The following is an 11991-nucleotide window of genomic DNA, read 5'->3' as shown; positions in this document are numbered from 1 at the left end:
CGCCTGCATAGCTCCCTGAGTGCGCCCAATCCGCTCTGCTGCCGACCCAATGTCTCAGTTCCCCGCACTTGCTCAGCCTGATGCCCCGCACTTCGCTCAGCTCTGTGCCCCTCCGATCGCTCCTCCGGGTGGCTCGCGTGATCTGGGCTACTGACGTGCGCCCTGGTGGCGCACGCAGATGACCTGCGTGGTGCCCTGTGGTTGGCCAGGCTGCGCCGGGTGCCGGATGCAGGGCGAGGTGGTCGGGCCGAGGGTTGTGCCAGGTGCCGAGGCGCGTTCCGAGGGCTGTGCCGGGTGCCGAGGCGGGTCCCGCGGGTTAGGGTGGCTCCGGGGCATGACACTAAGATTATACGCTCCTTGGATATACTACGAAGAAGCTTTAACAATATATCTTTGAATATATACCTGAAGACTATATACCTATAGCCTTTGCTACCTAAACGAAGAGACTCGATCGCTAGGCTCGCTATATAGAGAGTATAGCAAATACTATAACTTAGCACCTACGCCTTAGCTATATAGGCCTAAAGGCCTTTGAATATTTCGTCAATTATTTATAAGGAGGATATATCAAAGGCGTATTAACGTTCGAATATAATAGCTATAGCTTTAGCAAGTTAAAATGTAGGTTTAATTATATTCCTAGGCCATTGAACTATAGCCTAGGCGATAAGATCGCCTTAGATTTATACCCTTTCTAAGAAGGCCGATAGCGCTTTAAACATCTACTATTAGCGATAGATCGCTATTTAGGTATAATATAGGACTACTATCTATACGACTATAAGGCGCTAGGCATCCTAGTAGCTATTAAATACCTCGCTATACTATTTAAAAGGCAGTATCAACTATATATCAAAGTTTTAGAATATAATAATAAATTTATATAGGCGAGCGCTATTACTACCTAGGTAAAGAGATAAAGTATCTAAATAGAGCCTTTAGCGCCTAATATACCTATATAGAACGGAGGTACTAAACGCTTAGGGGGTATAATCAAAGAGAAGGCTAGAACAATAGCCATTAGTATATAGTTGCTAGGGCAATTGTAGCTAAAAGTTATAAGAGCTACGATATATCTCTATAATAGGACACTATCCTTGACAATAGAGTGGATAACGTTGTTAGATCGCTTTTATACCTTCTTTACTAAGAGAGATAGCCTAAGAGCCTTAGAGTATAAGCTATACTAAGGGCATTTAAAGGTCTACGGTTATAAGGCATTTGCTATAACAGATATCGCTAAGAAGAAAGAAAGGCGCCTCGAACAGTTCCGACTAAGAGCTTAGATCAGCTACTTTATAGAATATAATTCCTTAAATATCTATCGTATCTAGAACCTCACTATCGACTAAGTAGTATATATATATAATATAATCTTTAATAAAAAGTAGGTATATCTAGGTAATCTAAAGCTTATAGTATAAGACATTCCCTAAATAGACTTCGAAGAGCTAAAGCGCTAGCTTAATACTAAAGACGCTAATAATGCCGATTAGCTAGATAATAGCGATCTTATACCTATAGCTAAGGAAGAAGATATAATAGAGGCGTTCGATATACTTTTAACAACCTTCGAAGAACTAGAAGAGAGCTTAGCTACTACTAAAGAAGTATTAGATACTATTATAGTAAAAGGCGATACTATAGGCACCTTCCTAGAGTTCTAATATCTAACTCCTCTATTTACTTCGCTAAGTATCTTGATTATAGCTATCTTCCTAGGCTTATATTCGCCTAGAGCCTCTAAAGGAGTATTCTAGCTATAGGAGGCTATTTTCAACTTAGAAATGTTAGATCCTAGAGCTACTAAACGTAGATATTTAAAGAGGGTCCTTTATATAGAGGAAGAGAGAGAGGAACTCGCCTAAAAGAGTAAAAAGAAGGCTAAGAAGGTAGTCGATATTATTAAGAAGGAAGATAATAGCGCTAAGAGGATCTCCTAAGAAGAAGTTGATCGCTTATAGAAAGAAGGTAAGCTTAGATCTATCTACTAGTCGATACTCCTACCTATACCTCGATAGTACTTTGAACTTAAAGATTATCTACTAGGCTAGCTATTTCTAGAGGTAGAATACGATTATCTTCGAAACTATAAAGTGATAGGCTCCTAGGAAGAGATTCGCTACTATAATAAAGAGATTTGAAGTAAATAGATCTTAGATTGTATATAGGTATATATCTATAAGTTTAATAAAAGTAGATACTTCGTTAAGTATAAGGCGAGGCTTATAATATATAGCGATTAGCAAAAGAAGAGGTTTATTAAGGAGAACTATATAGCTATACTCGCTATATAATTCTTTAGAATAGTGTTCGCTACTATAGTAAGGTTCGACCTAGAACTAAAGTAGTTTAATATAGTCAATGCCTTCGTCAATAGAAAGATCGATAAGAATATTTATATAGAGATACTATATAGCTATTATAAGCTAAGAACTATCCTAAAGCTAAAGAAGGTACTCTATAGCCTATAGAAGTCTCCCTTCCTCTAGCAACGAGAGCTAATAGCCACTCTAAAGAACCTAGGATTCTAGGCTATACTATAAGAGCCCTATATTATAACGAATAAAGGTATTATTATCTTCTTCTATATAGATAACATCGTCTTCGTCTACTATAAGAAAGATTAATACCGAGCTAACGAAGTGATTAGCTAGCTATAAGAAAAGTATAAACTTATAAGAGGAGATAATCTTCTATAGTTCCTAGGTATAGAGATTTATTACGACTATAGAAGGCGTTTAATTTAGCTTAGCTAGACGGTATATATCGAGAAGATTATAAAGCTAGCCTAGGAAGAAGGAGAGCTAGAGACTCTAATAGCTAAAGGCGAATTGCTCCTATACAACGATGTTGCTAGCTATAGCTCTATTAGGCTCTATCAAAGGAAGATTAGCTTAATCTTATATATAGCTATTAATATATACCTAGATATTACTTTTATAGCCTCTAAACTTATATAGTTTAATTAGAATCTAGGACTAGAATACTATTATATAGCTAATCGAATGTTATAATACCTCTATTGAACAAGGTTCTAAGCCCTCTAACTAGAAGGAGGAGATATCTTAATTATAGCTAACGATACTAGCTTCGCCAACAATAGTATTGATCGTAAAAGCTTATAAGGTTATACTATTATCTTATTTAAAGAGCTAATCGCCTAACGAGCTAGTAAATAGGATATAGTAACTATATCAACTATAGAAGCAGAGTTGTTAGCACTTATATAGGTAGTAAAAGAAGGTATATTCCTTTAGCGCCTATTAGAGGTATTAGAGATCTATCTAGATAATAAGATTCTATCGATCTAATATAATAATAAGTAGACAATTTAGCTAATTAACGCTAAGATACCTATATTATAGACAAAGCTAAAATATATCGATATTTATAACTACTAGCTATACTAAGAAGCTTAGAACAAGAGGGTTAACGTAGATTATATACCTTTAAACTAGATATTAGCCAACGGCTTAACAAAAGCATTAGAACTAGAGCCCTATAGGAAGTTTATAGAAATGTTTAATCTAGTAGATATCTAGGCCTTTATTAAGATCTACGTCTACTAGGTGGTATAGAAGGAAGAATTATAGAGCTAGAAGAAGGCTCTAGCCAAATAGAAGGTTCAGTTTACAATATAATATATAGGATTAAAAAGAGTAGGCGTATAAAGCTTAATAGATTAGGGTAATAGCAGAAGGACCTTAATACTATAGAGTTGCTAGATTAGGAAGGACGTAGTGTTAGGAATAGCTTTATAGATTACTAGATTTGGTAGGCTAGAGCCGAAAGCTCAACCTAGGGGGGTATATCAGAACTAGCCTAGCCCAGGGTAGTGGGCCAGCCTACCGAGATTAGGATCCACTGGCCTAATGCCCAACTGCCGCCTAAGACTAGGCTCCTAATTAGGAAAACTCTCCTACAATACAACATCCTTAACACTACGATTGTTCCTAGTTGTACGCATTGCTTATATCGTGATAGCTTCATCTTCCTAAGCCTGCGTAGCGGTTCCAACAGCAGCTGTGTAGCTGCTTGTGGTGGGAAATGTTTGAGTCCCGGTCGCTGCCAAGCGCGTCACTGCAAGATTTAGCAGCCTCGGTTTACGATTCTGGCTCCCAAAGGGCTGAAACACGTGACCTCTGGGAAATTAGCACTTGCCAGGGGCTTTTTCAGGGGCTCCCACAGTTGTGGGCGCACAACAGGGATTTACAGAAGCTATCTGCGATCTCTCGCATCTGCTGCGAACCGCTAGAACCACAGTAGTACGAAGGCACCGCGGGCTTCGTCTAGCTCTCTCTCTGCAAGTACCCCTCTTCCTGCAAGCTGTGGAGTGCGGAGTCTTTCCATAGCTGACGGCACCGATGGACCGTTCGAATCGCTGCTGCTGCCAGGGGGAAAAAAAGAAAAAGAAAAAGAAAAAGAAAAAGAAAAAGAAAAAAAAGAAAATGAAAAAGAGAAAAGAAAACGGCAAGGGGTCCGAAAACTTACTCTCATGTAGGGTTCCGCTGTTACCGACATCGTGCAGTGCGACGATGTGGTTGAGTCTAACAAGTGGGTGGTTTGGAAGCAATGCAGCACTGTCAAACAAAAGGAGAGGGTAAAAGGAGTCGCAGCGAGAAGCGGGCTGACAACCGCCTCGTCATTCACCACCTTCCTGAGCTAAAGCCAGGGCGACAGAAAGGACTATGAGACAAGACTTCTCAATACCGGGCTCACCTTTCCCTCATTCGCCTGGCGCAATTTTCCTTACCAGTCTCAAATTGGCCGCAACACAACCACTCGCGTTGGCATAAATCGATTTCCCACCGCTGCCTGGTCCGTCACATTGGCGCAGATGAAGCTGTCATAGTCATTACACATCAGGCCCGTGCCCGGTAAAAGCTCGCTGTGGGCACTGCGCCTTGACAGAACCGACAGACCGGAAGGGAAGCTGAGATCTGTGTCCCCCATGATGGCGCTCGTTCCAGGCCTTCTGCACTAGGCTTCTGAATTGCTAACTACACACAGTAAGGTAGTGTAGTGTGAGTAGGTTGACGAACCGGACCCGGGACTGCTCATTGGTGGACATTCTCCCTTCCCCAGATTCTCTCAAAACCCCGCGCTGGCGGACGGCGCGGAGGCAACTCCACACGGCTTTAGCCGTTGACACTACCGTCGCGACGAGACGGGCCAGTTTGTGATTGGTGGACAGTACCGGGGATCGGCTTGGGGAATGAGCTTCCTCGGGCGCAATGGGTCCCTGCGGGTGCGTGGAGTCGAAGACGGCCGCGTATATCTACTCCCGGCTGCCGTGCCAAGTTCTCGGTGCTGTGGCCTTGCAGCACATCGCGGCTGACGAGAGCTACACGAAGCACCCGGTTGCAACATGCTGGGCTTTCTCTGCGCGTGCATCGCCCTCGGGGCGTCCTTCTCTGGATCGCTCGCCGCCTCTCACAAACCCGGGGCCTGTTCGCCGCCCAAGACGTGCTCGGGCCCATGGGCGAGAGTGGCCCCTGCCCCCGGCGCGGTCGTGGTCGACAACAGCGCGAGCCCATACCCGGGCTCGTACCGGACCGTGCAGGAGGGAGTGAACGCGCTCAGCACGACCACCAAGACGCCGCAAAATCTCTTCATCTTCCCGGGCACCTACGTCGAGCAAGTCTACATCCCACCCCTGGCCTCCAACCTGACCGTCCAGGGGTACACCTGCAACTCGAAGAGCTATGAGGGCAACCAGGCTACCATCACATACAATCTGGCGCTCATCAATACCACGTCCGACGACAAGACTGCGACCTTGCGCCAGTGGAACCCGGTAAGCCCTCTACGAGCCCTGTCTGCCGTGCTTTCCCGGCGAGACTGAGACCGTGTGCAGAACACCAAAGTCTACAACTTGAATATCGTCAACACCTTTGGTCATATTCCCCAGAATGGCCAGAACCTGGCCCTCTCGGCCGAGGCCACTGGCCAGGGCTACTACGGATGCCAGCTGATTGGGTACCAGGACACGGTGCTCGCCGAAACTGGTAAGCCCCTTGGTTTCAGTGGCTGCAAGTTGGTGACCTTGGCTTACGATTCTCACAGGCCTTCAGCTGTACGCCAAGAGTCTCATTGTCGGTGCTGTCGACTTTATCTTTGGACAGACGGCGCTGGCCTGGTTCGAGGGTGTCGACATCCGCACAATCGCGACCGGCTGCGTCACGGCCTCGGGCCGCGACAGCGCCACCAACCCGTCCTGGTACGTGATCAGCCGGTCCAGCGTCGCGGGCATCAACGACACGATTCCCGCCGGCATCAACTACCTGGGCCGGCCCTGGCGGTCCTTTGCCCGGGTCGTCTTTCAGGAGACGTATCTGGGCAATGTCATCGCCGCCGACGGCTGGAAGGAATGGTCGACATCGACGCCCAACACCGCCAATGTCACGTTCGCCGAGTACAACAATTACGGCCCCGGCTCCGTGCAGCACGAGGGGCCTCGGGCGTCGTTCAGCGAGCAGCTGACCGCACGCATTCCGATCAGGTCCATTCTCGGTAATAACTTCCAGGACGAGTGGTGGGTTGACACCAAATACCTCGACCCGAGTGATTTGCGCGACGACGATGCCGTCTCTACCTCGGCGACGGCGAGCTCGACCACTTCAACGGCGGCGAGTACGTCTACCAGCTCGCCCACCGCATCGACAACGTCTACCACCGCCGTGGCGACAACGACTGTCACTTCTTTGACCACTTCCTCAAGTGCTTCTCCCACCACCTCCTCGAACCCTTGCGTCTGTACCGACTACTCTCAGATCTCGGCTGCCGTCGCCTCCTGCACCGACATCGTCTTGTCCAACATCGCGGCGCCCGGCGGGTCTGCCATCGACCTCTCCAAGCTGAAGGCCGGAGCAACAGTGACATTTGACGGACTGACGACGTTCGGTTTCACCAACTCGTCCAGCTTCAACCCAATTACCATCGGCGGCCAGGGGATTACCGTCACTGCCAACCCGGGCGCCATCATTGACGGCAACGGCCAGGCGTACTGGGACGGCCTGGGCTCCAACGGGGGCGTCCCGAAGCCCGACCACTTCATCGTGGTGAGCAAGGTGACGGGCGGCTCGGTGATCAAGAACCTGTACATCCGCAACTGGCCCGTCCATCTCTTCTCCATCTCGGGCTGCGCCGACCTCGTCTTCCAGGACCTGGTCCTCAACAACACGGCCGGCGACGCGCCGAACAGCCGCAGCAACGGTTTGCCCGCGGCGCACAACTCGGACGGCTTCGACGTCAGCTCGTCCAGCAACATCGTCATCCGGCGCAGCGTCGTCCACAACCAGGACGACTGCGTGGCCATCACCAGCGGCAATAACATGACCGTCTCGGACCTCGACTGCTACGGCGGCCACGGGTTGTCCATCGGCTCCGTCGGCCTCAAGTCCAACAACAACGTGACGAACATTCTGGTAAGTCCCTCCCCCCCTCTCCCCGCGCAGACCTGTTTAAGAAGCGGCATGCCACCCCCAACCGTTCACTAACTCCCGTTCGCCGCAGTTCACCAACTCGACCGTGACCGCGTCCGAGAACGGGTGCCGGATCAAGACGAACTACAACGCGACGGGCTTCGTGGCCAACATCACGTACGCCAACATCGCGCTGCGCGGCATCTCCGCCTACGGCATCGACGTGCAGCAGGACTACCTCAACGGCGGGCCGACCGGCGTGCCGTCCAGCGGCGTGCTGATCCAGCACGTGCTGTTCCGCAACGTCACCGGCACGGCCGACCCGTCCGCCCGCGACTACTACGTCCTCTGCGGCGACGGGTCGTGCGAGGATTTCAGGTTTGAGGATGTCAGCGTCACCGGCGGCGGGGTGGCGAGTAGTTGTAATTTTCCCCCTGGGGGGTGTCCGAGTTGAGGACGAGTGCTACGGCTGGTGAATAATTAAGCAGTATGTTAATAGAAGAGAGGGTGTAGAACACCGCAGAAGCGTGGCGGGAAGGACAGCGCGGAAGCTGCGCCGTAAATGGGATACATTGCCCTGTGCTTCGCAGCATCCATAACTTGATATCCCGCGTGCCCCCTACAAAACCTTCTCCACCAGAACGACCCCTTCACGCGCAACACCCTCCCGAATAGGCTCGCACATCTCCCTGGTATACGGCGCATGTACGCCCGGCTCGGTGAACGCCGGGTGCCGGTCCAGCACCAGCTGCGCCGCCACACCACACGTGGCGCCCACCGACCGCGCCATGGCCGAGAACCCGTCGGGGTTGCCCAGCAGCTCGAGCGTGCTGGTCATGGTTTGCTAAGGCGGACCTCCCGCGTCAGCATACTATAATACTAAACCTATCACGATCTGGAAGGGATGTCATGCTCTGTCTGGCCTGGGCTGGGACTGGACTGACTGACCTTGCTCCCGTCGCGCCACTCGACGACAAACTTGTGCTGCAGCATCACCAGGTCGCGTTCTCCGGGCTTGAAGCGCAGCAGCCGGGCCAGGTGGTGGCACAGCGTGTCGAGGACGTTGCCGCCCTGGATGTCCGCCGGGGCGTGGGAGAAGAGGCCGAGCTCGGCCATGCCGGCGATGATGCGGTGCGCCTCCTCCTCGCTGGGGAAGGGGTACACTTCCTTGATGCGGGCGACGAGGGCGCTGTCGAAAACAGGTCAGCATATCTTCGAGGCGCGGTCTGGCTTGGAGTTGGGTTGGTCAATTTACTCCTTGTCCGAACTGGCAGCTGAGATGAGCCTTTGCTGGATCTCGGCCCAGGTGATCCCGCTCAGTAGCCACGCCTCCTCCTCGTCGTCCAGCCAGCCCAGCCCGGCCAGGGCCATCATGAACTCGGGGTTTCCCCTGTACCGGAGCGAGCCGCGGACCACGGTCTCGGCCTCGGGAATGCCGTAGGAGTCGCGGAACGGGACCGAGTTGCGGTTGGGGTACGCGACAAACGAGTAGCCGTCCACGACGTGGTATGGCTTGGCCGCGGACATGAGCTCGGCGGCGGGGATGTCGACCTGCTTGCCCTGCTGCAGGAAGGAGGCCGAGTTGCGCTGCGACATGATGGCGCCTTTGGGCGACCACGAGAACTTGAATCTGAGTGGGTTGTCGGCGCACTCGGGCGCCGGCAGCCCGCCGCAGAAGGAGTAGAACTCCCTGACCTGGCCGGGGAATGTGAGTGAGCCAACATATATTCAAGGCGCTGAAGTCCCGGGACGTACCTTGCCCCCCTTTTCGTGAACCTCGTCGATGGTCTTGATGGCGTAGAGATGATCGACGCCCGGATCGACGCCGACCTCGTTCAGGACAATGATGCCGGCCTTTTTGACGTCGTCCTCCAAGGCCCGCATGGCCGGCGAGACATAGCTCGTGGTGACAACATTGGTTTTGCCCTTGATAGCGGCCCGGATCACGGCTGGGTGGTGTGCGTAGGGCACGAGCGAGATGACCAGATCGTGCGCTGCGACCTGGGCTTCGAGGTCGGCGGCGTTGGACACGTCCAATGCCAGAGCTGTGGTCCTTGGATACTGGACCTGGAGGCCTTTGCCAGATCGGCTTGCTGTGAGGAAGTTTCCCGATTAGATCCCGCAGTCAGTTCCTGGCTGCGATACCCGGAGTATCCGGACGGGGGAGGGGGACGGTTTCAAGTAAGTCACACCCCGACAGTAATCTCGTTTCTAGGGTTCCGGCTCAGGTATTCCACGCACGGCGGCGCAACCATGCCGCTCCCAAGGACCAGAATCCTAACGGGGTTTGCCATCTTGGGGTATGCAGGAGTTGTTGGCGTGGGAGAACTATGGCGAGGCACCGGGGGTTCTATTGGGAAGCGTGCAAAAGGCGTTGAAAGGTTAACTAAGGTATGCTCGGCGAGCCGCGGAGTGCGACGGCTTCCGCATCCCTGCAGCAACCGGTGTGTCATCGCCGATCTGGACCGGGAGAGCCAACCGGACGCATCCCTACTGGCTCAGCGGCCGCTCCGACCACCATCCGGCGGATGATGGGGCTCTGTGCAGCTTTCCGTTCCAATGAATTTTCGGGCCAGATCCTCTTGGAAACCGCCTTGACGTCCTCACAACGAATGTAAAGAACCATTCCGAAATCCTACGCCATGCACGCCAGATCAGCTTGTTATGTCGACTTTTGGTGACCCCTCCTACAAATGTGCCCAAGAAGAAAATTGGAGATGATGCAACAGTTCTTGCAACCAATCCTGTCATTGCACAGGACTACCTGGTCCTCTGAAGCCCTTTGTTTGTCGGTCCCTCAGGAGTCAGACCAGATATATTCTACAGATGAGTTGTTCAAACTGCCAACATAGCGTTCTCCCGTTGTACCTTCCCGGGAAACAAATCCTCAAGTTGAACACACAGCATGCGTATGTCAGTGTAACGGTGCTAGGTTGTCCATCAGGTGCTTGTTACCACCCCACGGCGGCTGTTCAAGCGGCGGGCATAAAACCTGCCTCACTTCGAAGGTCACTGCTCAGTGAACAGTCTGGCCGAGCCACGATACCCTTCCCCGACGAGGGCTCCACGGGTCTTTGTTGCTGTGCAACACCAAGAAATTGTCCGGCGTTGTGCCTGCGTCGTCAGTGAACAACCGTGTAGTTCTCTGCTGATCTACCTTGCTTAAGGCGCCAGGTATATAAGAGACCAGCCACGCTAGAAGCCTCAATTCAATTGATATCCTCCAACTGCAACTGGCAGACCTCGAGAGTCAGGCTTCGATTTGGGAACAGCATAGAAGTCTTTCAGGTGTCTACTCGCCACCACCACGTCGAAGACAATGGCTCACGTCGGCTCGATCCCCCCCGCCTCCACCCAAGACACCCCGAGTCCGGAGGCCAGGCAAGTCATGAACGCCAAGGCGGACGAACAACTCCTGCGGTTCATCCTTCTCGTGCACATTCTCAAGACGGCCGGCCTCACCACAGGCGAGGTCAACGCATGCCTGATGAAATACATCGAGACGCTCTCTCCGGAGGACCTGGAGTCGCTGACGTCCAAACTCCCTCACGTGAAGGAGGACCTCGGCGGCGACTGGACCGCAAACGCGGAGGCGATCGCCCGGCTGAGCCACAACCGCAGCATGCCGGTCCAGGTCGTCGCTCTGTATGCGCGCAAGGCGAAGGTCCATCTTCTGGACGACCCGGCCTGGGCGCATGGCGCAAACGGCTGGCTGAGGGCGTTGCTGCACGCCCTTGCTCGCGATGCTGCCGCAAAGCAGCAGGACTCCGCGCCGGCCTGGACGAGCAACCCGGACTGCGCGCTCTGGCTCCCCATCATGGCGCGCGTGCGTCTTGCCCTCTCAGAGGGCGAGTGGGTGGCGCGGCTGTCCAAGGCCGTCCGCCAGGCCTACCACATCGGCTGGCTCGGCGTCTTCGGCGTCAGCCCTGACAGCGAGGAGGGCCTGGCTGTCCTCAACCGCGCCACCCCAACCCCAATCAACCGCTCCGCCAAAACCACAACGTTCCCGGAGCGGCCGCTGGTCGTCCGCATGGCCATCGACAAGCGCCTGCGCAACCCCAAACCGACCATCACCACCCCGCCTCCCACTTCCACTCCCACTCCGACCGCGAACTCCACCGCAACCACCAGCAAACGGACGACGCCACTCCCCCCACCCATCCTCACCCCATCCTTCTTCGCCGCCCAAACGCACAACAAAGCCTACCTCTCCGCCATCAAGGCCCTGCCCACCCTCGCAGACCGCACGGCCTTCCATCTCTGCATCCAGGCCGGTCTGCCCAAGATCCCGCGCGGCGCCGGCAACAAATCCCAGCCGCCGCGGCAGGAGGGGAAGAAGAACACCGAGGAGGCGGCGGCCAAGAAGGCGTCAGACACGGCGGCGGGGAAGAAGAAGACATTCACGTCGGGGAAGAAGAATTTGGGATTGGGCAAAAAGGGGGCAGCTGCGGGAAAGAAGGGAGCGGCGGGAAAGAAGGGGGAAGCGGGCAAATAAGGGGTGGTGAGCCGCCGCTGCCAGGGGGATGTGGTGAAGGAGGAGGGAGCAGAGAGAAGTAGCTGG

At 52.6% G+C, this 11991-nt stretch overlaps 4 protein-coding genes across 4 annotated transcripts; 2 read left to right on the top strand and 2 right to left on the bottom strand.

Annotated features, from left to right (window-relative positions):
• Positions 1 to 85: 85 nt before the first annotated feature.
• On the bottom strand, positions 86 to 341 carry THITE_2116432 (uncharacterized protein). The gene has a single exon (XM_003653832.1). It carries the CDS (start codon positions 334 to 336, stop codon positions 148 to 150), a length of 189 nt encoding a protein of 62 aa, XP_003653880.1. The 5' UTR covers positions 337 to 341; the 3' UTR covers positions 86 to 147.
• Positions 342 to 5215: 4874 nt separating this feature from the next.
• Positions 5216 to 8120, top strand: THITE_2116431 (glycoside hydrolase family 28 protein). The gene is made up of 4 exons (XM_003653831.1): positions 5216 to 5803; positions 5864 to 6014; positions 6073 to 7433; positions 7522 to 8120. Exons 1-4 carry the CDS (start codon positions 5375 to 5377, stop codon positions 7882 to 7884), a joined length of 2304 nt encoding a protein of 767 aa, XP_003653879.1. The 5' UTR covers positions 5216 to 5374; the 3' UTR covers positions 7885 to 8120.
• Positions 8050 to 9724, bottom strand: THITE_2050253 (uncharacterized protein; the record flags this gene model as incomplete). Its single annotated transcript, XM_003653830.1, has 5 exons — positions 8050 to 8274; positions 8379 to 8619; positions 8686 to 9125; positions 9186 to 9519; positions 9621 to 9724. 5 exons carry the CDS (start codon positions 9722 to 9724, stop codon positions 8050 to 8052), a joined length of 1344 nt encoding a protein of 447 aa, XP_003653878.1.
• Positions 9725 to 10749: 1025 nt separating this feature from the next.
• On the top strand, positions 10750 to 11925 carry THITE_2129426 (uncharacterized protein; the record flags this gene model as incomplete). Its single annotated transcript, XM_003653829.1, has 1 exon — positions 10750 to 11925. One exon carries the CDS (start codon positions 10750 to 10752, stop codon positions 11923 to 11925), a length of 1176 nt encoding a protein of 391 aa, XP_003653877.1.
• Positions 11926 to 11991: the final 66 nt, after the last annotated feature.

Source organism: Thermothielavioides terrestris, chromosome 3 (genome assembly GCF_000226115.1).
Source record: "Thermothielavioides terrestris NRRL 8126 chromosome 3, complete sequence".
NCBI lineage: Eukaryota > Fungi > Ascomycota > Sordariomycetes > Sordariales > Chaetomiaceae > Thermothielavioides > Thermothielavioides terrestris.
This window is presented reverse-complemented; position numbering and strand designations above follow the sequence as displayed.